This window comes from Phlebotomus papatasi, chromosome 1 (genome assembly GCF_024763615.1).
Source record: "Phlebotomus papatasi isolate M1 chromosome 1, Ppap_2.1, whole genome shotgun sequence".
Taxonomy (NCBI): domain Eukaryota; kingdom Metazoa; phylum Arthropoda; class Insecta; order Diptera; family Psychodidae; genus Phlebotomus; species Phlebotomus papatasi.
Window position 1 is genome coordinate 25111199 of NC_077222.1, and position 25792 is coordinate 25136990.

General features: G+C 36.6%; 1 protein-coding gene across 1 annotated transcript in view; it reads right to left on the minus strand.

The window, feature by feature from the left end:
• The window catches only part of LOC129798293 (uncharacterized), a 65681-nt gene that overhangs the window by 14319 nt on the left and 25570 nt on the right, over positions 1–25792 (minus strand). The window contains exons 2-6 of the mRNA XM_055841353.1: positions 19770–20130; positions 12270–13033; positions 11255–12197; positions 10081–10750; positions 6760–7447 (exon numbers count right to left, since the gene is read on the minus strand). Coding sequence (XP_055697328.1) covers positions 6760–7447; positions 10081–10750; positions 11255–12197; positions 12270–13033; positions 19770–19801 — 3097 coding nt within the window. The 5' untranslated portion in view covers positions 19802–20130. The remainder of the gene's footprint in view (positions 1–6759; positions 7448–10080; positions 10751–11254; positions 12198–12269; positions 13034–19769; positions 20131–25792) is intronic.

Consider the following 25792-nt stretch of genomic DNA (forward strand, 5'->3'; position numbering starts at 1 on the left):
GCTTAGGCGACTGGTCTTGTGACCTTCAGTTTTGTTCAGATGGAAATCCGAACTACTAAGTTTAGGGATCTGATCGTATGAGTTATTGAGCGTTTGTTTCTCCTTGCGTTTCACTGTATCGTAATTTTCTGACGAGAATATCTCTTCTGTATTGAGTTCTTCCATGGGCGGGGGAGATGTCGGGATGGGAGGAGGACTTGCAATCTCACTGTCTGAGCTATCTGCACACTCGGCTAATGGTGTACTAGCTCCTAGGTAGTACGAAGCTGGTCTGAAGGTGTCAGACAAGCTGAATCTAGTTCTGGATTTCATTTCTAGGGCATCGAAGTCTTTGGAAGCCTCATCGTCGGCATCAGAACTATCGCTTTTGAGGACATTCTGGGAAGCTTTGAGGATGTCAGGAAGGTCCATTCGATTGGAGAACTTCTTCCCATCGTTCTGATACTTCCTTAAGGTACTCTTTTTTGCACTTATGTCTGGTTTTGATTCTTCAGGATCATGTGAACCTGTCTTGAGCTGAGACAACTCCATGTAGACAGGTTCGGATTCTAGTTTGGGATTGCTTGTTAAGCACATCAGTTCGTAGTTGGATTTGCAGTCGTCAGCTAGGATGGAGTCAATTTTGCCCTTGGTCATTTCGACGTAGGTGTTTTCGTCGGAATTGTCGGAGACGGAAGTTAGGGTTTTGACAATACTACTTTCTGAAGCACTTGAACTTAGGAGGGACTTCTTCGGGGTCATTGGGAGGTAGTGACCTTCACCGAAGTCTTCAGTATCGGGAATTGGGTTTGTAGGTGTTTTAGGTTCATCCAGTTCGAGTGGTTTCGGATCGGTTGGATCAGTTTCAGCCAGGAGAGCCTCATCTAAATCATCATCTGTGTATTCAAAGGCCTTGTCTGTGTCACTCGGCACAGTTTCGTCAGTTTGGTTGACTGGGTCAGGAACGGTGGGTGGTTGGTTTGACAATGGTGTCAAGTGGTCTAGCGTGGTGTCGCTTTCATCTTTTTCGGTGCTTTCGGTGTTGGGGCTATTGTCTCCCTGTTGGCGTTTGAGGGTGAAGGACCCTCCAAAGGTGGGATCGGTTCGGGTGCTAAAAAGTGTATCAGTGACAGATTTCTGGGCATATACGGGCGTATATGTGATTGGTGATTGACATGTGTCGGCATTGAGTGGCAATATTCTACTATTATTGCAACTATTTGGCTGTGCCACCGCAACCGGGGGATTTTGGACATTTTGCGACACGAGTGCAGAAGAAGAGGACAAGGTTCGAGGGGATGACGACCTTCCTGCCGGCGAAAAGTGAGCCCCATCTGGACGGATATAATATACAAAGTTTTTGTGTCATATTTATTAACAGAGGACCTTATTAGTAATTTTCATTCTTTTCACGTATTCTCTTTTATTTTCCTTGAAAAATATCCATATTTCTTCGAGAAGATAAATCACTTGTCCATTTTGTTTGAAAATAGTTTTGATTTTGATTTTTAAAATGGATTTGTGATGGCATTTCTCAAAGTTTTCTTACTTATTCCTTGAGTTTCAAAGCTAAGGATTCCCTTAAACCTGGTTTTTCAAATAAAATTACTTTCAAATAAAAACTATCCTCATGCAATTGTAATAAGTTAACTACTTCTGTTTTCACTTCAAATCCACTAAACCCTCAAAACTAGTTTTAATTCCCATTTTTCCAATTTTTGTGTTAAATGTGCAGATTTTCCTGAGTGTATATTCCACAAAATATACACCCAAGGTGTTAGTAGGTATTATTAAAAAAAAAAAACAGGAACACAAATATAGAAATTATCGTGAATATTTCTGTTTAGTGATCATACAGGGAAGACACACAATTAATAAACCCCACCTTGAAGAATTTTATTAACAAGTTAATTGTCCAATTTCGTGTTATACTGGTGAGAGGCAAAAAGGTGAGAGAATTTGTTTCTTTTTCTAACTTTGGTATTTTTTTACGCTCGGCAGGAAGGTATTACCGACTGATTTTCATTCTCAATATTTTTTTTTATTATTAAAAATAGAAGTTTCTACACTCACAAAACACCTCCAAGAAAACATACGAAAATTCGTATGTACAAAGAAAAAAAATCAATAAATGAAATAGACGAAAAATTCCTCATGTTAAAGCAAAATTTCGCGTATTACTTTTTTTTTGTCCATTTGGTTATCAACGATGATGACACAGGAAAAAAGATATTTTTCTTTGGTATTAATCTGGAAAGAAGTTTTTGTGATTTCTTGTCTAACATACACGTACATACAAATTTTCATATGTCCAAAAAGCATACAAGAACAACACTAAAAAGAACATAAAACAGTTGCAGGATTAATTAATGCAAAACTAATCTATGCTCTAGACTAGATGATTACAAGAAAATACACACAATTACGGATAGATTCATAGGTTCTTACTAAATCGATAGAAGAAGCAAAATACAAGCCACAACCTGCAAAAAAACCGACTCTAAATCTCTCTGAATATTCCCACAAATACTCTTCTAAAAGTTTCAGGGCGCAAATTGAGGTGAAAAATGACTTCTAAAGTTTCATTGAATTTTCCATAAATTTAAATTCACCAGACTCATTTGCAAATAGTAATATTTTCAGTGCAACAGCCAGAGTTCCAAATGGTAACCTAAATATATATTTTTCCCCATTAAAACTTGCAGATGAATTTATTCTTGACAATTTCCAAATGAAGAAAATGGAATTTTTATTCAATTTTGTGTTACACAGAGAAGCTGAATATTCAATAAACGATAGAGATAATTACAGGAAAACTTTATAATTTGTCGCTCAAAAGTCTAATTTTTCAAAGTTTGAAGTGAATTAGAAAGATATTGTGGTAGCATCGAAAACTTTGTGAAATTGAAATTAAAGTTAACTAATGAAAACTAAAAGAGGAAAACTTTTATGCTAGAACTCTGCTAAAGCCTCAGTTTAATGAGTTTTTTTTGCGATTTAATTGCAGAATATTCTGAGAAAAGTCTTAAGCTTCAAAATTGAATGAGAAATAATCAATGTATTAAACTTTTTTAACAGAGAAGAAATGGAGATGGAAAGTTAGACATTCTTTCACTGAGAAAAAAAAAGAGGGTGCGATTAACTTTTTTTCCTCGTAACTTTAACACTCTTTAGGTGTAAAAATATATCAACATTTTTTAATGTTAATTTTACACCTTTTTAAGTGTAAAATTAACATGAAAAATGGTAACTTTAACCCATAATACCCCTAAAAAACATAATATTTACAACGATTTCGCATCAATAATGCAGGGTAAAATTAACATTTCCGGAATGTTATTTTAACTTTTTCGGATTTCTCTCAGTGTAAGTGAGCGACCGGACGGACTTACAGCATGATACTTAAACCAATAGACGGCTTAACGTAATTATAATGAAAATAATGATAAGGTTATATTCTCAACAGTTTCTGACTAAACCGTGTCTCTGCCTAAGCCGACAAACGGCTTAGTTAGTGAGTAACTGATGAGGATTTAGTCAAATTATTATTTTAATTATAATTATGTTAAGTCGTCTCTCGACTGTGTCATAAAGCGGTCTTCAGACTAATAGAGGCTTAACAGAGTTCCTAAAGGTGTCAAAATCTTAAATAGCAAACAATTATATTGATTTTTGACAGCCTAATTATAGGTCAATTACCTTTAATAGTCTATTACTAAGTAAAATTTTTCCAAATAAATCGTGATGGAAAAGAAATAACAGTAGTTAAGCCATATGGCTATGCCTTAGGTCTGAAGCCCATATAAGTGTGTCTAGGGGATGACGGAGGGATTATATATATTGCTCTCTCTGTGGGCCCTGTGGAGTTTGAGCAATAAAAAAGGTGAAAGGTAAACTGAATTGACACAGCTACCATCCGAAAAACAAATACAGTGCCCGCTTCGTAATCCGGATGATTGGGAGACAATATGACAGATGAACGCTTCGTAATCCGGATGAATTTTTTGAATTTGTTCAACGTCTCGAAAATATAATACAAGTTTTTTTCTCTAAAATTATAATAAAAGTTTTAAAGAAGTTTAAAAGACATAATTATACAATTCTATGCTATTATACTTCATTTATTAAACAAAAACATCACAGGATAATTCATTTTCATTCCTGAATACTCGAGCATACATAACCTCAAAATGATTTTAAATGTAACCGTCGATAACACGTCCGGATTACGGCGATCCGGATTAGAGAGCGGGCACTGTAAATGAAATAACGTTCTTTTCGAAAATCATTCGATAGAGGCCATTTACATTGTTGCATTAGGTTGAAATTCATTTTAATTTTGTCGATATAAACGGCAAATCCAATGCGACTCTTCATACCGAATTCGTGTGAATTTAACCTGTCCCAGTTGTCCCAAAAAATTTCGGAGCGCGCGTAAAGGAATTCGGAGTAGCATTCGACGTTCAATCTAACCTCATTTTATGGTTTTTGGTGACAAGGCGGCGACATAAACAAATTATTTTTATGCATTTTTTCAGCTTGTTTAAAAAAAATGATAATTTCAAAGAAATACGAGCCAAAGAGACTAAAAAAAATAGAAAAGATAAAACTTTAGCTCTTTTTCAAATATAATATTACAATATATAGTGATAAATTAGGTGATAGACTATTAAAGTGATAAGATACAGTATAAAATTTTATTTTTGATAATAATTGAGAATAATGTAGAATAAATTTTAGACTTAAGTTACTAGAAATTAAGAAAAAAGGTACATTTCGAAGTTTAGAACAATATTTGCATCGTTTCTAACCTCATCTAAAAGTTATCCCTCTAAAAATATAAACCAGTCTCCACATTACGATGTAAACCCATAAAATTAGATTCGGACTTTGGGAAAATTCATTCTCAATCAACTAATATTTTCGATAATAATCCAGGTTCTGCTGGTTAGAATTTGCAATGAGTTGCGTTAATTTTTGTAAAACACACGAATTTCGGAAAATAACCGCAAGATGGCACGAAAATTATGTGTCACTCAAATTCTGAAGAGATACTTTCGAGGTGGAATTGGAAATTAATTCACAGGAAACACAAAAAAAATATTGATAAGCTGCAAAAATGTAATTTTTGACGAAAATGTGGTGAATAGTATTAGTGGGGAGTTTATTGTAACGTCAGAGTGACAGTGATGTTTCCGGTCACTTGAGTTCTGGCATCTGAGCGATAGTGACTAAAGGTGCGTGCAAATGTAATCTTAAGTGATCTCTAAATATCCGTGTTTTATTTGGATCATCCATATCCAAATACGACAGAAAACTGATCCCAATGTGTAGGGATCTTTACAGATCGACATTATTTATTATTTTTGGTCCTTCTGTCCAAATTTTAAGTGTAGTGTTCGACGTCGCATATTTGTAAGCTTTTTCAGGCAAACGATTAGCTTAAGTAATTGTAACAGCACTGACGTAAGACGTATCGTGAGAATCAAAGAGATAAGCTCCCTCCGGGTGAGTCAGGGGTGGTTGTACTTACAGGACAGAAAAACACAAATATTTTTGCCAAAGATTTCAACTCTACAACGCGGCTTTCTCAGTGGTAAAAATTGTGAAATTTCTCTAAAATTTGTCTCTCTCAATTGCTGTACTCCTAATGAGCTACTCCTATTGATCGACTGGCCTCAATCCGATGTTTAAAGAAGTGTTCCATCATCAAAATCCCAAGTTTTCCCGAGGCTGCACCGGGAAAACTTGGGATTTTGATGATGGAACACTTCTTTAAACATCGGATTGAGGCCAGCCGATCAATAGGAGTAGCTCATTAGGAGTAGAGCAATTGATAAAGACAAATTTCAGAGACATTTTACAATTTTCACCACTGAAGAAGCCTCGTTGTAGCGTCAAAAGCTTTGGCAAAAATATTCGTGTTTTCCTATCCTGAAAGGATAACCGCCCCTGACGCACCCGGAAAGAGTTTATCTTCTTAATTCTCAAGATTAGTCTAAGGTTTTCTTTTTTTAAGTTAAAGAAAAAGTCAAGAAAAGACAATATTTCCCACCAGAGCTTTTAAGCCACACTGTACTGAAGAAACCATAGTGCAGCGATGAAAGCTTTGTCTTTGTTTTGTTGAACTCTTAAAACTTAAATCATTAGAATCCCTGACGTGTCCGGCAGAAGTTCTTCTCTATATTTTAATCAACGAAATATTTTTTCAAAACTTCCTTTTTGTTAGAAGCTTCAATACGAAAACATCCTTAAAGCATAATGGGAGCTAATATTATAATAACTTGACGAATGCACTTTGTATGTCCCAATTAATATTGCAGACACTTTTAAAAATACAATTTCTCTTCAAATCCCCCCAGAAACACCCTTGAAAATAGCTGGAAACTGTCAAAAATCGATAGAATCATTTTTCAGAATTGCTACCAATTACTAACCTGACTATTTGCCATAAATAACTTTTTGGTGAAAAATTACAATGTAAGTTCCGTGTTTGAAAATTGAATGGTAAACTTTAGAGTCATTTATCACCTCCTTCGTCAGGTTACAGTTGAATATATCTCATGCTACTTGCGCTTCTTGGGTGAGAGATGCTCCTCGGAAGCAAACGACCAATATACAAAAAAAATATGGCCCACATACAGTACGAAATTGACAAAATAATCACAGAGATACACACAAGAAACAAACATAAATCACTTGAGGTGCGACATTTGGTTAAATAGAAGAATGGGAAATGTGTGTTAGGAAGAGAGGGAGGCGGTTGGGTTGGGGACTTACCTTCGTCGTCGGATGAGTAGCTATTGTAGCCGGCATTGGTGTGGGTTTCGGATCGACTTCTCTGGAGGCCGGTATTCATGGGTACCGGAGACTTGGGTTGAGTCATGGTTGAAGTGGCAGACAGAGTGGCACCTTTGCGAGTTAGCGGGGATTGTAGCATACGCTGCTTCCACTCTAGCAGCCTCTTCATTGACTCCTCGCGTCTCCTTTCGCTGTCTCGTCCATTGGCCTCTTCTTCTTTTCGGGGCAGCCTAGCACTTGCCGAACGCAGAAACTGATCCTGCTGCGGACTTATGAAGCTCTTCTGCAGTTGCTGAATCTGCTGCTGCCGGTAAACCCTTTGACCGTACTGCCCGTAGTCCGCTTCTCTGGGCATCGTGCTGACTGCCATTTCGGCAGCGAAGGGATTTGCACTGTACCGCATGGGCATCGTTGAAGGTTTCGTCTGGTACAGAGCACTCTGACGTAATTTCTCAGCATAGCTGGCTTCTGAGTAGTAATAACTGTCGGGAGCACGATTGATATCCAGGCTGGACTTTGGACGAGGTGCCCGGGCTGGTTCAGCCTGCATCTGAGCAGCTTCACTGCGAGCCTCGTACTCCAGGAAGTCAGCTGAGTGCGGCCTTGGCATAAGGGTGGATTGTACAGGGCGGGCACGCATTTGAACATGCTGGGCAGCAGTGTTGGGCTACAAATAGGACGGGGTGAGAATTCAGGAACAATCGTTCACCATTTAACAGCAATATGAGTGTATACCAAAAAGAGTTGATCAGGGAAAAGATACGAGATTTATCGTTAGGGAATTTATATGTTCAAAATGTGACATTTCAAGGGCCTCGAGTGGGTCAGTGGATAGAGTAGTAGCTCTATGACTGCGAGGTCTGGGGTTCAAAGCTGAGCAGCAGCAGAAAAAGATTTCTCATGCCATATCGGCTTTGAATTCGTCCAGCGAATGAATGAATAATAATGTCAATGGTGCTTGGTGCATATTGGCAAAAAAGTGAACCGCCTAAAAACAATAGAGGCTGGTACGAGAACGAGTTTCGACATGAAAGCGGTACTTCAGTCGATACAAGTATTCGCTGTCACTGATCCCAAACACACACCGAGAAGGGATGCTGTGATATAGTAACGGCACTGACTGCTCACAGAGCTGTGATATAGAGCGGCTACCCGTATCGGGAGATAAGATAGTATAGGAGTGGGGAAGCATAAGGGGCCCAATTGGTGGCCTGGATGCATCGGAATATCCGAAATGGAGAACTGACCCCTGGCAAAATCTTATCTTATCGTTAGGGAATTTATATGTTCAAAATGTGACATTTCAATCTGATTCGTTGCCAACTTCATGCTGACAGTGCCGATCAAAATGGCGGAGAGATTTCACAGCGTCTTCTGAAGTGCTAGTGAAAAATTCTCAATAACCCTTGTGAAACTTCTCAATATAGTCTATTAAAGTATCTGAAGTAAGAATAAAAACTGTCAAGTGAAGATTTGTATAAAAAATTTACAAATCTCAAATATGACAGACCTTCTAGAGCCGGAAGAAGACTCAGTCGTTAATAGAGCGGAAAAAGCAGATCAAGAAAGTTCTTTTATCTTCCTTTCATAGAAGTCTCTTATCATTTGAATGAGAAGATAAGCAGACACAGGCAATAGAGTAAATGTCCTAATTCAAAACCATTTTCCAGACGCTTTAACTTTGACAGAAGATTCAACACATTAAATTCATATTTTTTCCGAAGAGAATTACATAAATTTGCTCCTTGACTACTAGAATGCTACTGTTTAGTGAAAAGTCTTTAGATATAATTTGAAAACTTCTTAAATACAAGAAAAATACGCGAGTGTAAAATGCTTCTATTGGAAACAAATTAATCCAAATGGAGACAAGGGAAAGTTTCTAATTGGAGACAAGTGTAAGTGAAACCGCGACGAAAGGCTTCCAAAACCTTGTTGAGGAGCACCTGAGTGCAGGATTTGTTTTTATTCCTGGTCTTTTCTCTTTTTCCATCTAAAGCAATAGGAAAGTCTCTACAAAAAAAAATCATATTTCCGGTGTTTCCAATTGAAGCATTTGCAGACACTTCAGAAAAATCCTTTTTGTTCACGAAATAGGTAATTATTTCATTTGAAAACTTCACGTATCGTTAACAATAACGACTACCACTTAATTTAACTAAAATTAGCCAGAAATATGACATAAATGTTAAACAAAACGAATAAACAACAGTCACCTCATTGTGTTTTTCATTGGAAAACCTGGTCAATCGATGAAAAAATCAATGGTGAAAAGGTACACTTTTAATTTTTCTGAGAAATTAACAAATTAAAATTTGTGAATATGAATGGATTTTTGCTTTATTTAGAGCAAAATTAACTAAATAATGAAACTATGGTGTAGAAAATATATAAATATAATAATTTAGCACTGTATTTATCATGAAAACAATAACGTTTCCATTTAGAGTAGCGAAAAATTTCCATTTGGAGCAGGTTTTGAATTAGCTTAATTTACCCTATTGTCCCCGTTTGGGGTTTTTATCTTCTGTAATTCTTTCTCACTGTAACGTTTTTTGGACAGTACGCATGTTTAGAGAGAATGTCTATTCAGTCAGTTCAGGATTCACTCCAAAAGTTTCCAATGTAAACAAAAAAATCGTTAAATTTCAAACAATTTTATGTGTATCAATCTCAAAATCCGTGTGACATTTCGGTCCCGCTCTCACGGATAAGCGAGAGTCTACTGTAGCCAAAAATTCAGGACAAATAATGTAAGACTGAAAGGACTGTCAGTTAAACATCAAAAAGACGTCATTCAGTCTATCTTTTTCATTTATAAATGACAGGAAAGCTTCCATCGTCCTATCCGTTAAACAATCTCTGTCATGACATAACCTCATCTATAATTCCGATAAAATGACCATATCAACTCTAACATTGAATGGATTATTCCAAATTAAGGTGACCCATTTACCAAAATTATAATTACACCACATCCTCGCTAATTATTCTTTTTGTTTAGCTCATCCAACTCAATTTCTATCCTGGCATAACTATTAATCACCCAAAATAATTGCTTGCATAGGATACTAACACAGATAGATGAGACCTCATTAAAACCGTCATAAAGTTGGTGGAAAAAAAATCTGTGAAAACGAATTGACGGGATTTGTGCATATGAGTGTCAGTTTTCTACCCCAAAAATTCCATCAATCTAATTGGGATAACAGGATGAAAGGTCGAACGAGAGGTTTGTGGTCATGACTGATTGATTGATTGATTGATTTTAATTTTCAGTATGTCAGTAGGTTGTCATACCTCGAGATAGTTTGGCGTGTATCGTCCTGGGACGCTCTTGTTGGTGTTCTGGTAACCAATAGGGCTCATGGGACGGCGGTAGGAGCCTAGGTCCCCAAGAGCCTGTTGTTGTAGGTTGTAGATGTCTTCGTAGTCAGAGAAGTTTCTTCGATCTGTCTGACCAGATCTAGATCGACCGTAGGTGTCAGGTGTTCGTCGTTCGTTGTTAGGGTATAGGGCTTGTTGTCCTGCTACTTGCCCTGCTTGATGGTACTTCTGTTGGGCCATTCTCATCTGCATTTCGCGTTCGTCAGCTTCGCCATAGATCTGTCGCCCGGTGTAGTCATCGAACCTATGTGGTGCTCGGATGATGTTTTCCCTTCCTCCATACACATCCTCAACGTTCTCAACTGGGTGAACGTGTTGACGCATTAGAAGACTCTGATTGAGATCTTGCCCATACCCAGCTTCACCCGGGTACGGCGACCGGACCTGTTGTCCAGGATTCGGAGATTTGCTTCCTTCTAGCCGGACTTGCTGCATCCTTGACGCTAGGGTTGGGTCCGGTGATTTGGCCATCTGTCGACGCACTTCATACAGTGAATCAGGTGATTGATGACTCAGAGGCGACTTTACATCCATTCGCCTCTGATTGGCATCCATGTGATGTGCCTCAAAATTCCCATCATATCTGCAGAGAAATTCAATTGAATTAAATTCAATACATCAAAGGTCCAAACTGATAATCAAAGCATTCAAGAGACGTATGCAATGAAATTCATAGAATGTTTCTCTCAAAACGCCTTCGATACAGTTAATTAAATAGTTTCAAGAAAAACCTTCTTGAGTACATCTAAGAGGAGTTTTTTTTTTCAAGAGTTTTCCCATAACAAGTCTTACGAATCACATAATGAGGGATAATTGCGAAACAAAACAGAGGCGGTGCTCAAAACTAGGTCACTTGCGAGAAAATAGTGAAAACTTTTAATAAGATTCCTCACAGTTCTAATTTCTAAAAGGGGTTGGTAGTATATTAAAATCAAGTTCAGTACCGGTGTTTGGGTAGTTCATTAGTGTTCTTATTTGTATATCATAAACATGTAGTTATTTTTTTTGTTTCAAAATTGATTCATTTGTGAAGTAAGTAAGAATTGTGAAGTTAAGTGAGGCAAGGACTTGATAGGTCGTAGCTTACCTTTCGACTGAATGTTCAGGACTAGGCGAAGAGTATCCTCCATCATTGGCCCTTTTTGGTTTTGGAGGAGCATTTGCATAGAGAGGCTGTGGTCCTCCACCCGTTGCACTTCCTCCAGCACTGCTTCCCCCACCCATGCCATCAGATGCTGGTGTTAGAGGTCCATGGCCGACAGGAACGCTTATCTTACTCTGCTGACTCTGGTAGGTATGGATACCGGAGTCGCTATTTTCACCGCTTGGATTCAGCGATGACGACATGCTAGGCTGGGGTGTTTGATCGGACTCACTACTGCACTGCATCATTGTTGCAGCAGTAAGGGCCCTAACCCACTGCCCCATTGATTCGGCTGTCTCAGCTGACAACCAGTATGTGCGCATATTGACGTGTTCGCATTTAAATGCGTACTTACGGTAGATCTTGTCTTCGGGAGAACAAGCAGCAACACGGTACGATGGCAGAAGTATGGACCCCAGTAACTTTTCCTCCTCAGGACCCTTATAGTAGAACAAACAGTACTCCGACAGAACAAACCATCGCTTCCTCCAAACCTTGAGACCATCCGAACCCTGCTTATAGAGCCACCCTGAAAGGGTTACTGGCGAAGAAGCTGGACGCTTCGTTACAGGAGACTTTAGAGCAATGGGAGTACCTCCGCTCTTTTTCCTGTCCAACGGAGCATGGGAAGGCGATGGTGTTTTGTCAGAATTCTGCTGTTGCTTGGCCTTGGGCACTTGGCCTGAGATCTGAGTCTGACATGCCTGATTCATCACGGAACCCGGATTGTTCTGCTGAATTATTATCTGATCCTGCGGACTCTGCTGCTGTTGCTTCTGTTGCTGCAACTTGTTCTGTATCATTTGCTGCTGAATTAGCTGATTCTGCTGGTATATAGCCTGACTCTGTGCTTTGTGGTTCTGGAGCAAAGCTGCGTTTGTCAAACCTGCAGTGTAATCAGGAAATGTCGGCAGTGTAGATGGGCTCTTGGATCTAACAGAGATCAGTGGTCCCCTACCTGACTGCGGTGACAACTGATTCGCAGTTTGCGTTGTACCATAGTGAGAGTCTGGTGGTAGTTTTCCCGTTCCTGCGGGCTGGAACTGATTAGTGAGATTTAGACTCGAGGGTGGAGCACTTCGATGCATGGACTGTGGTTGAGGTTGAACCTGCACGGGGATCTGATTGAGGGATGTCTGACTCTGCAGATGGTAGTGCGGTATGGGAGGGTTGAGCTGTTGCCGCATGGCAAAGGTACGCTGTTGTTGGATCAGAGCATCACTCTGGGTCTGCAGTTGAGCCTGCAACTTAGCTTGTTGCAGCTGCTGATACTGCTGCTGCAACTGAGCTGATGGACTCATGTGTTGATGGGCCTGAGTGTAGTGCTGCCTAAGTGGAGCCTGCTGATACAGCCGCTCCCGGGTGTTGTTCTGATACAACTGCTCCCCATGGTAGTGATTGAGATGCTGAGATGGCGTCTGAGGTTGACTGAACCCTGTTCCACCGTACTGTGAACCCGGACCAATGGGTTTCACATGCAAGTGGGGCTGCTGATGGGTAGTCATGTTGATCTGAGCGAAATTTGATGACAGACTCTGGTACTGTGGATGATTCTGGAAGACTGGTGAATGCTGCGACCGGTAGTCCCCTGTTGCTGTATGATATGACGGGGCCTTGGTTTGTGGCATCGGTTGTGGCGCCATATGAGTATTGGCCTGTTGAAGTTGTTGCAACTTCTTGCTCTCCATCGTGGCGGTGGTGAAGAGTGGCGGAGGATCCAGCCTAGAAAGAATACAGAAACAACGTTAGGTTGCTTGAGAACAAAAAGGACCTTGTACAGTAGACTCTCTCTCAAATGGGCATTTGGCGCGAAATGTCATCCGGTTCATCAATAGATTTGGGCGTCAAAGCCTTTGTAAATTCCACAAAAAGCGCTCAATTATAAAGAATCACGATAAAATAGGAAGAACTACAGCGAATTTGAGCAAATTAGCTTCATAAGAAAAAGAGCCGATTGAGCGAGAGTCTACTGTAGTAGGATTTACGTTCAAAATCAAAAATCAAAATGCATCAACAAAGTCATCAAAAATCAAGACTAAAATAGTCAAGCAAGTGCAAAAATGAATGAGAATAAACCGGGTCTTCTGTTCGCAATTCACTGTAACAGAAATTATGAAGATGAGGAAGACGGTTGTATACGGCAGAAGTCGTGACCATTCCTACTTCCTGTTTCAACAAAAAAATCAAATAAAATCGAAATTGATCAATCGATTCGATGCATCGAAATATCGAGCTGAAAACTCAACGACTCTTCGTAAACAATCCAGCAACTATAGAGTTTCCTGTTCGACATGCCGCGATGGTAGCGGCCTCCCAAATGTTCAGAAAGTGGTGGCCATCAAAGAGAACTATTGCTTCAACCGCGTTCGCTTTTTCCCAGCCCGTAAGAGTTTACATTGGACCGAATCCTGTTCCGAACGCGTTTGCTGAACGGTGTTCAAACAGGGAACTTTCGTTGCTGGGAATGTAACAGCCAAGACGGCCGACAGGAATTTGTAACTTATCATTATCACTAGAGTTCTGTAAAAAAAATTGCTTCTACTATTAAGGTTTTGACTAAACTAGGTGTCTTTTATGTGTCGAAATTCAAGATGTAGAACTTCGTAATTATCGAATAAGGTTTTATTGCAGAAATTGCTATTTTGTATCAACACCAAACGACTTTAGTTTATGACTTCTGGGCAATAAGCGCGACAAAGCATGACAAAAAGAATAAATTTGAGAGACACTTCCAAACGTGGGAGCTAAAAAAGAAATACTAGAGATATAGTAGAGAGATAAGTCTGTTGTAATTCACGGTGAAAATTCTACTGGAAATAGGTAATTCCCACGACCCACACATTCGATGATTCCCTCATGGATTGCATTTCTTGCTGTTGTCTCCGCGAACGTGTTATGCAATTGAACATTGCGCACCGTTCCTCATGCCCTTTTATTTTATACTTTTATTAATAAAACATAATTTTAGTACAGCGTTCTATATCTTCCATGTGCTTCATTTCCTCTCCAGGGTATCCATCGTGGTACATTGTTGGTGGTGAGGAGCGTTAGGGTCTTTTTTTTTCTTTCCTACAAAAGCCAATAGAGCTGTTCTGTTGTTCTTGTGCGGCAGAATGGTGAATTGCGTGAAATGACGGTATATGGCATAAAAAAGAGGTGCGCATTTGTAGGTAAAAAGATGCTGGAGCATCAAAGAGGTCGAAGAACTAAATACTCGCTATGTTTTTTATGCCCATCCTACATCGCGTTTTTCGCAGCAGCATCCCAACGATATGCGAAAAGAAATGCGATTTATATCCACGGGGCATGAATTTAATGAGATTCAATGATCACAAGAATTACGTGCAATTGTCTCTAAGAGATGGTCCTCCATCCCGCCATCAAGTGCTTTTCACCCAACTTGTTCGCTGCCTTTTTTCACCTATGCCTAATGCATACTCATCAGCCTCATCACAGGGTTTCTTTGCTCTTGATCGTTGTTGAGGCATAAATTAAAATTAAATAAGTTTGAGACTAGTTTTATACTATTATTTCCACGCGCAGCATCCCATTAGGAGGTTTTCTCTTTCATTTTATGTGAGCATCTGCTTTTTTTTTGCACTTTCCTGAGCCATGGAAGAGTGTTCTCACTCTGACCCAAGGCACTGTCTCCGCGATGATGACTCAAAAACATCATCTCTTGCATTCCACTGTGAAATTTATCTGCAGCTTTGTAGATAACATTAAGGATAAGAAACTGCGGAGTATCATCTTGGGAAGTCAGTTTGGGGTTCGTACTTTTTAAAGTGATAGTAGTATGATGTTAAAATAATTAACAAGAATCTCGAGGAATTTCAGACTGAAGGACTAGTCTCCTTCCCGAGAGATGGTCAATTCCCAACAGTGTGCAAGTGAAGTGCCTTTAACGAATAACTTCCTTTATCTGAGATTTATTTCTAGAAGTCAAAACATTTATTAATCCGGAACACAATAATATTTTTCATTGAGTGATCATCTAACCAGGAGCATTTTTATTCGAAACCAACCCACAGGGAGTTCCTGCTTGAAAGAAACGGACTGAAAGAATCCAATACGAATTGCGATACTATTGGGAGCTCATTTATAAAATAATTATTGAATTAAATATATTGACGCCGAAAATATCTTGCATACATCACAGCGTTTCCATAACTTATCCCAAAGATATCTCCTACAGATATGCAATTTTACTGTGTCAATAAAATTAATTCGGGGGCTTTTTTCGGTCCCGAAAAATTCTTTCAAAGCGAAACTCCCTGTATTTTGAAAGAAATCGTCACAGCTGAGCTTTAGTCCGGTGCATTTTTGCCTATCTTACGGAGCACAAAATCTCTTCAAAAACTCCGTTTTATACGTTCGAAAAATTTGACATTCAAGCGATTTAAAATCAGCTGTTTTTTGGTTTTCGAGAGATGTTTCTTTATTTACAGATTTTAGAGAATTTAATGTCTAATTCTAATGTATCAATAAATTGCAAGCGCTATATGACTGGAGTTCGAAACATTTCGAAACAAAATAGAAAACCCACCAGACTTTCTATTATATATTTTAGTCAGGACACATTTGCGAAACTTGTAACAGGGAGTGGAGAAAATGTATCTCAGGAAAGAACCACTAGAGAAGAAACAGATAGTGAACGGATAGACCTCTTTTTATATTCTCACTCTAATTTTTCGTAACGGTTCAAGGATAGTTGTCCTCTTCATCAGGTTTCGAATTTGGAGGAAAAATCATAGCGCTGACACGGCTGACTCGGAATCATCTGTCAATCCACTTAATGGTGAACTCAAAGGAGAATAACAAGGAGAACCAACGTATAATATATTCAATTTTTGAACGATAATCCGGTGTTCGTTGGGTGGGAGCGGACTAGCCCAGAATAAAAGAAGAATAATTATTGTGTTCAAGCCCAAGCGCAACACAGCAGCAAATCTTTCCGCCCATTTCCGCCTGCATGTACGTGATTTTACCTCCAAATTCGAAACAGATAAAAACGATATCCCCATCCTCGAAAGATCATGAAAGACTAAAGAGAAAATATAAAAAGATTTTCCGAGACTCACCGATCTACATGGTACAACGAGGTGTATTTCGAAATTCTCCATCAAAGACACCTGACATATTATTTATAAAATGTATTTTGATTCGAAATAACTTAGGTGCCGCTATGTTCCATTGAGGGATAACGCTTCTTGCATGACCATTCGCCATTCTTTGAAATTGCTTTTTCGAAATTAAAACATCCCACTAAGTTTTTATTTTTATTTCAATTCGCCTAGTCAAAAAAAATTTTTTTTCGATAGCTCAGTAGTATGTAATGTTCGAATTTTCGAACATTTTATTTTAGCCAGGCCACATCTGTAGGGGAATTCTGTAGTATTTGTGGCATTGTAACTCATGAGTTCAAAATCTGGAAATGCCAATCTAGCTTTTATTTGCTATATCACATGAGATCGAAAATGCAATTCGTTAATTTTTTAATGAAAACTTATATAGTGATTTGACGGGGTTTTAATAATACATCCCAATTGTGCTATTCACGAGTGAGTCTTGGAAAATCTCCATTTGCGGTTTGTGTCTGAATAAAATTGCTCAAATGTTGAAATACTCCCACTTGTGTCTTGACTGAAACAGGAAATCTGGCTTTATTTCGAAACATTATGAACTTATTTTTGCGCATTGGAAAACTTGAGAAAACTGCTCTGAAAAAAATTAATGTTTCTATGACAAAAAGATTAGAAAGAGCTGACTCCTTGAGAACTTAGATGTTAGAAGCATCCGAATACTTTTGATTGAGCTTCCAAAGATAGTTTATTTTATACGCCAGAAGGTAGGCAATTGTCACTGACTGAGAGAAAGTTTAGTAAAATATTTTAATTTCGAAAGGATAGTTTCGAATTAAAAGTTTGCTTATTAATGCCGATTGAAAGGAGAAGCTTATAATTTAGTGTTGAAATTCCTATAGCAGCTTTTAGGTCCCTAAGAGTGCGCCTTTTCACATTTAGTAGTCTCAATAACGGAATCAAGAGAGCTAGTTTATTTAGAATTTTGGGTCTATAACATTTAACTGTGAGAATTCTACAAGACTAGGAGACATTGATTCTTTTTTTTGTTCTGTCAGCTAAGATTGCTAAAGTATTTTGAATATACTGGATTGATAACATTTAAAAAATGTTATTGTTATTGAAAAAGTACTTTGCGATTACTTTTTAATATAAGATAAAACTTTGGAAATGAAAGTTTATGTGTCAAAAATTGGCAAAATTGTAACGCGATATAATAGTTTTATTGTAGAAGGGAGTTTTTGAATAAAGGTATCCTAGTTTAAATGTGCTCTTAAAGAATTGTTCCTTCATAGTGGTCCAGAAGCTAGTATAGCAAGGCTAAAGACAGCCATAAACACATTGAAATGGATATTGCACTCTGTTAAATTGAAGCAAAAAATTATCCAATCAATAACGTTTTAATAATCTTTCTCATCAGAATTCCATTACTACCGAAGTCTTAAATCTTCAGGACTTTTAATTCCATGCCTAATTGCGTTATTAATCATTCTTCAGCGAACCCCCTAAATTGCATTTTTATTGCTAAATATGCTAATCGAATGAGTTAAATCAACTTTTCAGGCACTATTTTATAATTCATCAATTAAACCGTTAAATATTCAATGATAATTAATTTTACGTTAGACGACGCCGACGGTTTGTGCACGTTTCAACTAAATTGCCCCAAAAGCTCTCTTCAAAACTTTGCTAGAGAGGCGTGAAGATGTGTAGTTTTTTTTTGTTCTTGTGAAGAGATAAATATACTGAAGCAATTTCTTGAGAGAATCCTTTATTGGACATTTTCATGGTTTGGAATTCAATTAAACTGGCATTTTTCCGGTTGGAATCTCTACAAGACAATCCAGTAAGAGCGACAGTTTCAATTAAACAATTCCTTCTTGCTAGCAAGACACAATTTTTTTACCAACATTAATTTCCAGCTGAAGGAGAATTGATGCACTTTCCTGGAAATTGAGTGTCTGCTTCTGATTTTCCCCTGCTATATACATTATTGTATACATTGCATTCCTGGAAGAGAACGAACCCTCTCGTGACTCATCCTCTTGATATCTAAGCACTCAAGTAGTAGCACAATCGCTACCATCGACCACTTGAGGTTGATGTTTACGCCGGAAATTGCATAATTGCCCACAATGATTCTTTTTTTGCAACACTCTCATGCATCAATTTGCATACTATTGCTAATAGGGATGCTAATGATTTTTCAGCGGGAAATCGATACTTAAAGTTGGACGTTTCATCATCAATGATTTTAAAGAAGGGTAAAAAAAACATGAAGTAAATTGCAATTTACATGGATATCGTCGGCAATATTCTATGTATTACATTGGCAATTCAGGAGCAGAAAAAAAGAAAATGTGTAAATGAAAGTGAGGTGGTAGGTAGGAGACTACATCTTTTGTAGCAATTTGCTCACGATGAATATGAGAAAGTTTTTGTAGAGCAAGTTTTTTCTTCGTAGTTACGCCAGCAATCTTATATAGCGAATTATTTTTTAATGAATCAAGGAAAATGTAGTGAGAAAATCTCAATGAAATTTTACTCTCAAAGGTTTTTTTTTAAAATAATTTATCTGAGTTAAATTTGTATTTTAAAAAGAAACAATTATCCATGGATTATTGTACTTTGAGCAATGAGAGATAGTAGAATCTACTACAAATATAGTCGTATAGATTATAAATTTATGCAAAAACTATTGTTTGTTCGTGAACAATTCTTTCAATCCTACAACAGGATTAAAATGAGTCATCATTCATCTATATATTACCCATAAAATAAATTAAAATAATATCAAAAAAATTATTGATCTTTTTGCATTGAATATTAGTAACTGTCTTATATAGTTATCTTAAATAGTTAAATAGAAAAGAATTAATTTTTTTATATCAACAATACGGTAAATAACTAAACAATTTTGTTGATTTGAGAAAAAAGATAATAGAAATAATTTCTATAATACATATTTTAATTTTACACATTTGTATGGCAAAATCGACTGTTTATATAGTAGAATCAACAATAATACCTTCTACAGGAATTATACCAACTTTCTCTTTTTTATAATAGTAATTTTTATAACTCGTAATAGTAATTTTAATTAACTAACTTTTTTTCTGTGTGCATAGCAAACGAAAATCACATAGCAAAAGAAAGTATATATTTACCAAACATGCAAATAATCTTCAAAATAAATATTCATAAGTAAACCTTCGAAAAAAAAAGAAGAAAACACAGTGCAAAGAGAATCAAATGAATTAATCATTGAGAAAAAGAGGATTTTGGGAGAAAATTTGGTCTCGAGTGATAAGAAAAACACAGTGAAGAAAACCAAACCATGCAACACACAAAATGATTTCTTTGTATATCATTCTTACCAATCCCACAATTGCCAGAGACACGTGAACATCTTGGCAGGTGATTTTGTGCTTCTGCTCTATGGTGGTCTGTTGGGCAGAAAATCTAGATATTTGCCCACGAAATCGTGATTTTCCCGCCTCTTTCTCACTTGTCTGACCAGAGACTTCTTCAGGTGAGAAAACAACCAACAATTTCACTAAATACCGTCCAAGTTATCCACCCCTTTTACTAAGTCTTTGACGCTGAGGAAAATCGTAATATTTCTGCATTGTTCATCTTAGCTTCAAATTGACACAGTTAACCATCTAAAACAGCAGTCTTATGGGCATTTCAGACAATATCATCACTTTCTGCCTCCCCAAGTGCTCTGTGGATTCCCTTAAAGGAGAGATGAGTTGGAAGAAATAGTAATAGTGTTAAGGAAGCACGTACAACTTTCAGCAATATTGTCTCTCACCACCATCATCGGGCCCCTCTCTAATACAGAATAGGAACATATTGATCTCAAGATGAGATTATCCCTCAAAGGAATAAAACTTTTATCCAAAATGGCAATTACAGAACTTTGATTCGCGATTCTGAATTGTCAACAAATTCATATTAATTTGCAAATGGGGAAGATAATGCCTCAAGTCTCTGCTAATTAAGTTGTTAGATACTCAAACTTCTAGTTAAACTTATTTTGCAGATATCAAAAATTACTAATCTCTGCGAAAATTTGTTTTTTAGGGGAAAGTGGGGTAATTCGAAATTATTTCTAATTCGGAATTTTGGATTTTTCTCACAGTTTTAGATAGGCGGAGACAAAAAGAAGATTACGAGGAAATACAAGCTTTAAAGAATACTTTTTGTGTTTTTCTGTCCATTTAAAAAATTATCGGTAGATTTCAAAAATTGGAAATAAGAATGATTCAGAATTACACTATTTTACCCGAGTCCTTAAACCAGTTTACAAAAAAGGGAAAAAAGAAGAGTGAATAGGTAAAATGATTTATTTTGTTTCTTATGCATTGATTTTGTGCCAAAGGCATTTTTTTAAAATTCAACTACTTTTAAAAAAGGTTTTGTCAAATTAACAAAAAAAGTTTATCAAAAGGATGTTCTTTGATACGGAATATGGAAAACTTCTACCAAATAGGCGGACAACCAGGTTTTGCTAAAACTTTGTAAAAAGGATATTTTTCCATATAAAATTTGGCACAAAGGTTTGGAAAATTGGTTAACCTGGTTGGCACCTAAACAAAGGTTTGGAAAATTGGTTAACCTGGTTGGCACCTAAATAAATGGTTCACATCTCTAAGGGTACCAGATTTTTACAAGATGACCTAGTTGTCATCTTGATTTGAGTTTTCTGTCCGTTTATTTTGAATAACTGTCAAAATCAAAACTCGTCCGTTTTGGTTGAAATTTTAGTATGTTATAGCTGATGTCGAAACCTTTTCAGGCCATATATAAAAATCGATCTAGGTCAAACAGCAACGTAGATAATGGGGCTCATAGTTGAAAATTTTGAAATTCTATTCTTTGTAAAGAACAAGATTTTGTGTAATAAAAATCTTATCGGTTTTTTGTGCTTGATCAGACCTTTCTTTTAGGCTTCAGATTATTACTATTAATCGTATTGGAATACTTGTTACAATGTAATCATGTTATATTGCTGTTGATTCCGTAGTGGAAGGATCCGCTAAGTCCGTGGGTAGGCCGCCTAGGAGCGCCTTCCCCATAGTGTGAATACTTCTTCAATACTCACAGAGTGTTTTTGAACAGAAGCGGTGCATTTTATTACATTTTATTACAGTGAAAATGTCTTTTCCTGACATTCAGTTGTTTGCACCGGCCTTAGGTCAACTAATTGAATTGAATTGAAAATTGAGATAAAGTAACCTAAAAGTTTAGATTTCAACAATCTTGTATTTACATCGTAAAAAAAAGATTTACTACGATCATTGTGTGCAGTAATAAATAGTAGTATGATTCTCGTAGAAATATTTCCCAATCTTTATCATAGCAGAGTAACTGTTTCAAACGAAAGCTGAATTTTACAAGGATTATGACATTAGTTGACGTAGTGAAAATGCATTGTAAGAACCTATTTGAATTTCTAAAAATCCAATAACCATACCACAAATAAAAGTAGACTAAAAGTGTATTGAATAATCGTTTTAATATTCTTCAAAAAAGGGTGATTACCAATGCAAGATTATTGCGATTATTCTTTTCATTTTAAGAATTTAACATAAACTTCAATTTATTTTTATTATGTAGACAACAACATGACCTAGTTTGGATTTTCAATTTTATTATTGGTTATTTAAACATATTGAGACAAGAAGGAGATATTATTGTTATGAGTTATGTTTAGATGTATGAAAAAAAATTGTATAAATTTTAAAAGTGCACTGAGAAAAAAAGAGGATGCGATTAACTTTTATCCTCGTAACTTTAACACTTTTTAGGTGTAAAAATATATCAACATTTTTTAATGCTAATTTTACACCTTTTTAAGGGTAAAATTAACATGAAGAAGGGTTAATTTAACCCCTAATACACCTAAAAAGGGTAATATTTACACCGATTTCGGATCAAAAATGCAGGGTAAAATTAACATTTCCGGAATGTTATTTTAACTTTTTCGGATTTCTCTGTCAGTGTACCGAGAAAGAGATGTACACATATTTCTGTAATTCTATTTTTTGATAATTTGTGCTTAATTTGTCTTCTGTATATGGGACAGTAGGGCTCTTCGAAATGGGGCACCTTAAAAATAAGACCTTCCCTCTTATTTTTGAATAGAGCTGATCCTTACCATTATATAACAGAGCTAAACAAATCAATTGTGAAGCTAAATTACATTTTGATAAGGCTGAATTCAATTTAAAACACGAGAAAAACCCTACTTCACAGCTATTCTCACCCCACTTACCCCAATTTGAAGAGGTTTTAACAGAATTTTTAATTGTAATGGTACGAGTGTCAAAACTCAAAACCAAATTGACAGTTACTGTCGAAATAAATCAGAACCGTGCAATATTTGATTTGTTCAAACTTCTACACAGATTTATTTTTTATTTATTTGGTGCAATCCAAAGCAAAAATTTGAAATTATAATGGGGAGTGATAGAAGTAAATTTTCTCTTATTATGCTTAACAGCCTGGTTATCCTCAGAATCAATAGCTAAGTAATTGCAAAGTGAATAGCCACCTCATCCATTTTTCCAGTTGACTGCCGTCTGGTTTTGGCATTAATCCAACGAGATTAGCCCCAGAAAGGCATTCTAATTCCATTTTTCAGTGTCATAATTTAAAATAACACACACACACACGTGATATTTTAGTTCCAAAAATGCATCTAAAAAAATGGAAACGATAGGAATATTAAAAAAGTAAACTTATGCATCGAGTTTAATGGATATGACCAGGCGAAAAAAAATGTAATGAATGCGAGATCGAATGAAGATTTATAGTTTGCCCTATATAAATTTTTATACACACCCTATAAAATATGGGTCCAATGCCCCATTTAATTATTCCCTTCAGTTGGAATCCGCCCACTCACCTCAAACATCACTTTTCCCCTTTTGGATTTGGTTGTTATGAGGGAAAATTCATTCATTCACTCTACGTGCAAATCGACTCCGGATGTGGGTCAGATACAAGAATCTCTGGTCAAGATTGATTGATTTACGCAATGTTGGTGGGTAGGGAAGGGGGCAAGTAGCACCCAGAAAGCAATATGTTCCACTGGGAAATCATGTGCAATTAACAGAGAATTATAGCCACTATTAATAATCAATAGATTCACTCACAGCATATTTTATTCTATATTTAGTCATAGGCAATCTTGTACTTGGTGCTTTCTGGTGCGACAGCGAGAAAACCATTTAATGAGGCAACTTTATGACGATGGGAGCCCTGACTTTTTATGCCCAAATAAAATTCCCACGGAACAATTTGACTCCAACGATGTTCAGTGGTAAAATATCGCGTAAAATGATATGGAAATCACTGCCAAGTTACCGTCTCAGGAAGGGTGATTTTCCTGTTATTTTTTTTTTGCTTTTGCAACCCAACCACTGAGACTAAATCAAATCCATCATATCTCCGTGAGACAGTATCAGAAATTTTGATATCTATTCCCGCGAGGGTTGAAGTTTGGGAAAATGGATGAGGTTTTCACTGGAAAATCCCAGATTTTCACGTCATAGCTCGTTGCACAAATTTACCGACAGTCAAAGTGTCAGATTGGCAATTTAGAGAGATGTAAAACCAGGATTTTCAACCGTTTGATATGCCAATTTCTTTTAGGCTTTGACTAAATGAAAGAATTCTTCATTTTTTAAACGAAAGGAGAGATACTAAATATGATTTTTTAAATTAAAGAAGTAGCAATTTATTGTGTTTTTTGATGAAAATTTATTTAGAGGTATAGGGGAAAGCGCTCAACTATCGGACGACTTCGAAAAATTCATTTTCTTCAATGTGATTTAAATTAATGTGTTTTAAAAATGAGTTGTCTGAATCTTTAATCGTCTGAAGATAATGCGCTTTCCCCTTATATAGAATAAAAATCATGATCACTAGCTTAAGGTTTTAGAAAAGGTTCTGTGTCAAATTTATAAGTTTACAGTTTTTGGGTAATATGGAGTAAATTGGAATCATTTTTAATCTGAACCTTTGAGACTTCCTAATAGGTTTAGATTGCAATACTCTCGAATGTAAGGTTTTGTTCTTCTTCGTGTTTTTTTTCTCTTTGACTATCAGAAGCAATGAGAAAATTTCAAAATTTCTAAATAGATATGGTTCCGAATTACCCCATCTTACCCTATAACCGATTTAAACCGATTTACGAACAAAATTGTCTTGTAGTATATGTTTAAAATATTTTCAGGTAGAGAAAAATATGGTAAATTTGCAGATTATCTCAAAATCTTAAACAATATTATGTTCTCAAAATTTCCTTTACAATTCTTAGTCTGAACTGAACTTCAAGTAAAAATAATTACCCGTTTATTGTTGATCCGGATCGCTTTATGGATAATCAACAACAGTTCCAAATTCTTTAGTCATCAAAGACCTTTCAAATGAATTCAAACTTGCCCCAATCGGTAAAGAATTACACTATCTAGAGCTGATTAATCTTTAACTTTGAAAAATCGAATTAGAAATTATTGTAAAAAATTTTCATGTCCATAACATGGTTTTAAAGGGATTAGAGAAAACTGAATGAGTGTTTATAATTCATGAAACGATTTAAAATGAGATCCCTTGGAGACCCCAAGTCGTCATTTATTACCTTTGGTGTCTAACTATGCTACAAACTAAAAGGCCTGATGAAAAAACAGCGTAATACAATTTTTTTTAGGGGTATTCTGATTCTGAAAGGTATTGTTTTGACGTGAAATTCTCTAAAAAGCTCTCGAGGGAGTATACTAAGGTTTTACCGTCGAAAATCGGTGGATCACATAATTATATAAGGCATTTGTATTCAAGAAAATACTAGTAAAGTTCAAGTCTATCATTAGCATATGGAATGCCCGGATGAATTTTATCCTTAGAAGTAAATATGATATTTAAGTGCCTAATTCAATTCAATTTCAATTCAATTCAATTTATATATTTCTCCTCAATTAATGCTTGGTTGCGTCTGCCGCCGACTTACCACGACCGATAATTATCGGATTTTATGGCTTAAATAGACTCAGGCTGATTTACGATAATATTTAGCCTGTAGAATCTGGCAGTAAAGGATAAGGTTACGCAAAGGAGCTCTAATTGATGATCGGACGCCTTTAGTGTACGATAAATCTGGATTAAATCTTTCCTTCTAAATTTGACCGGCTAAATGTTCACGAGGTTCGGTTTCAGCCTTGAATCTATTTGAGCCTTTAAGAAATTTTGTATCAGCTTTAGGGCAGAATCACATTGCTCACCGTCACCGTCAAAAGCCTAACCGTATTTCGTTAATTTACGCATTTTCTTTGTAATTCTCAATTACCGTGTTACCTTATCTCATACTTGGTGACACAACGAGGTGTCATGA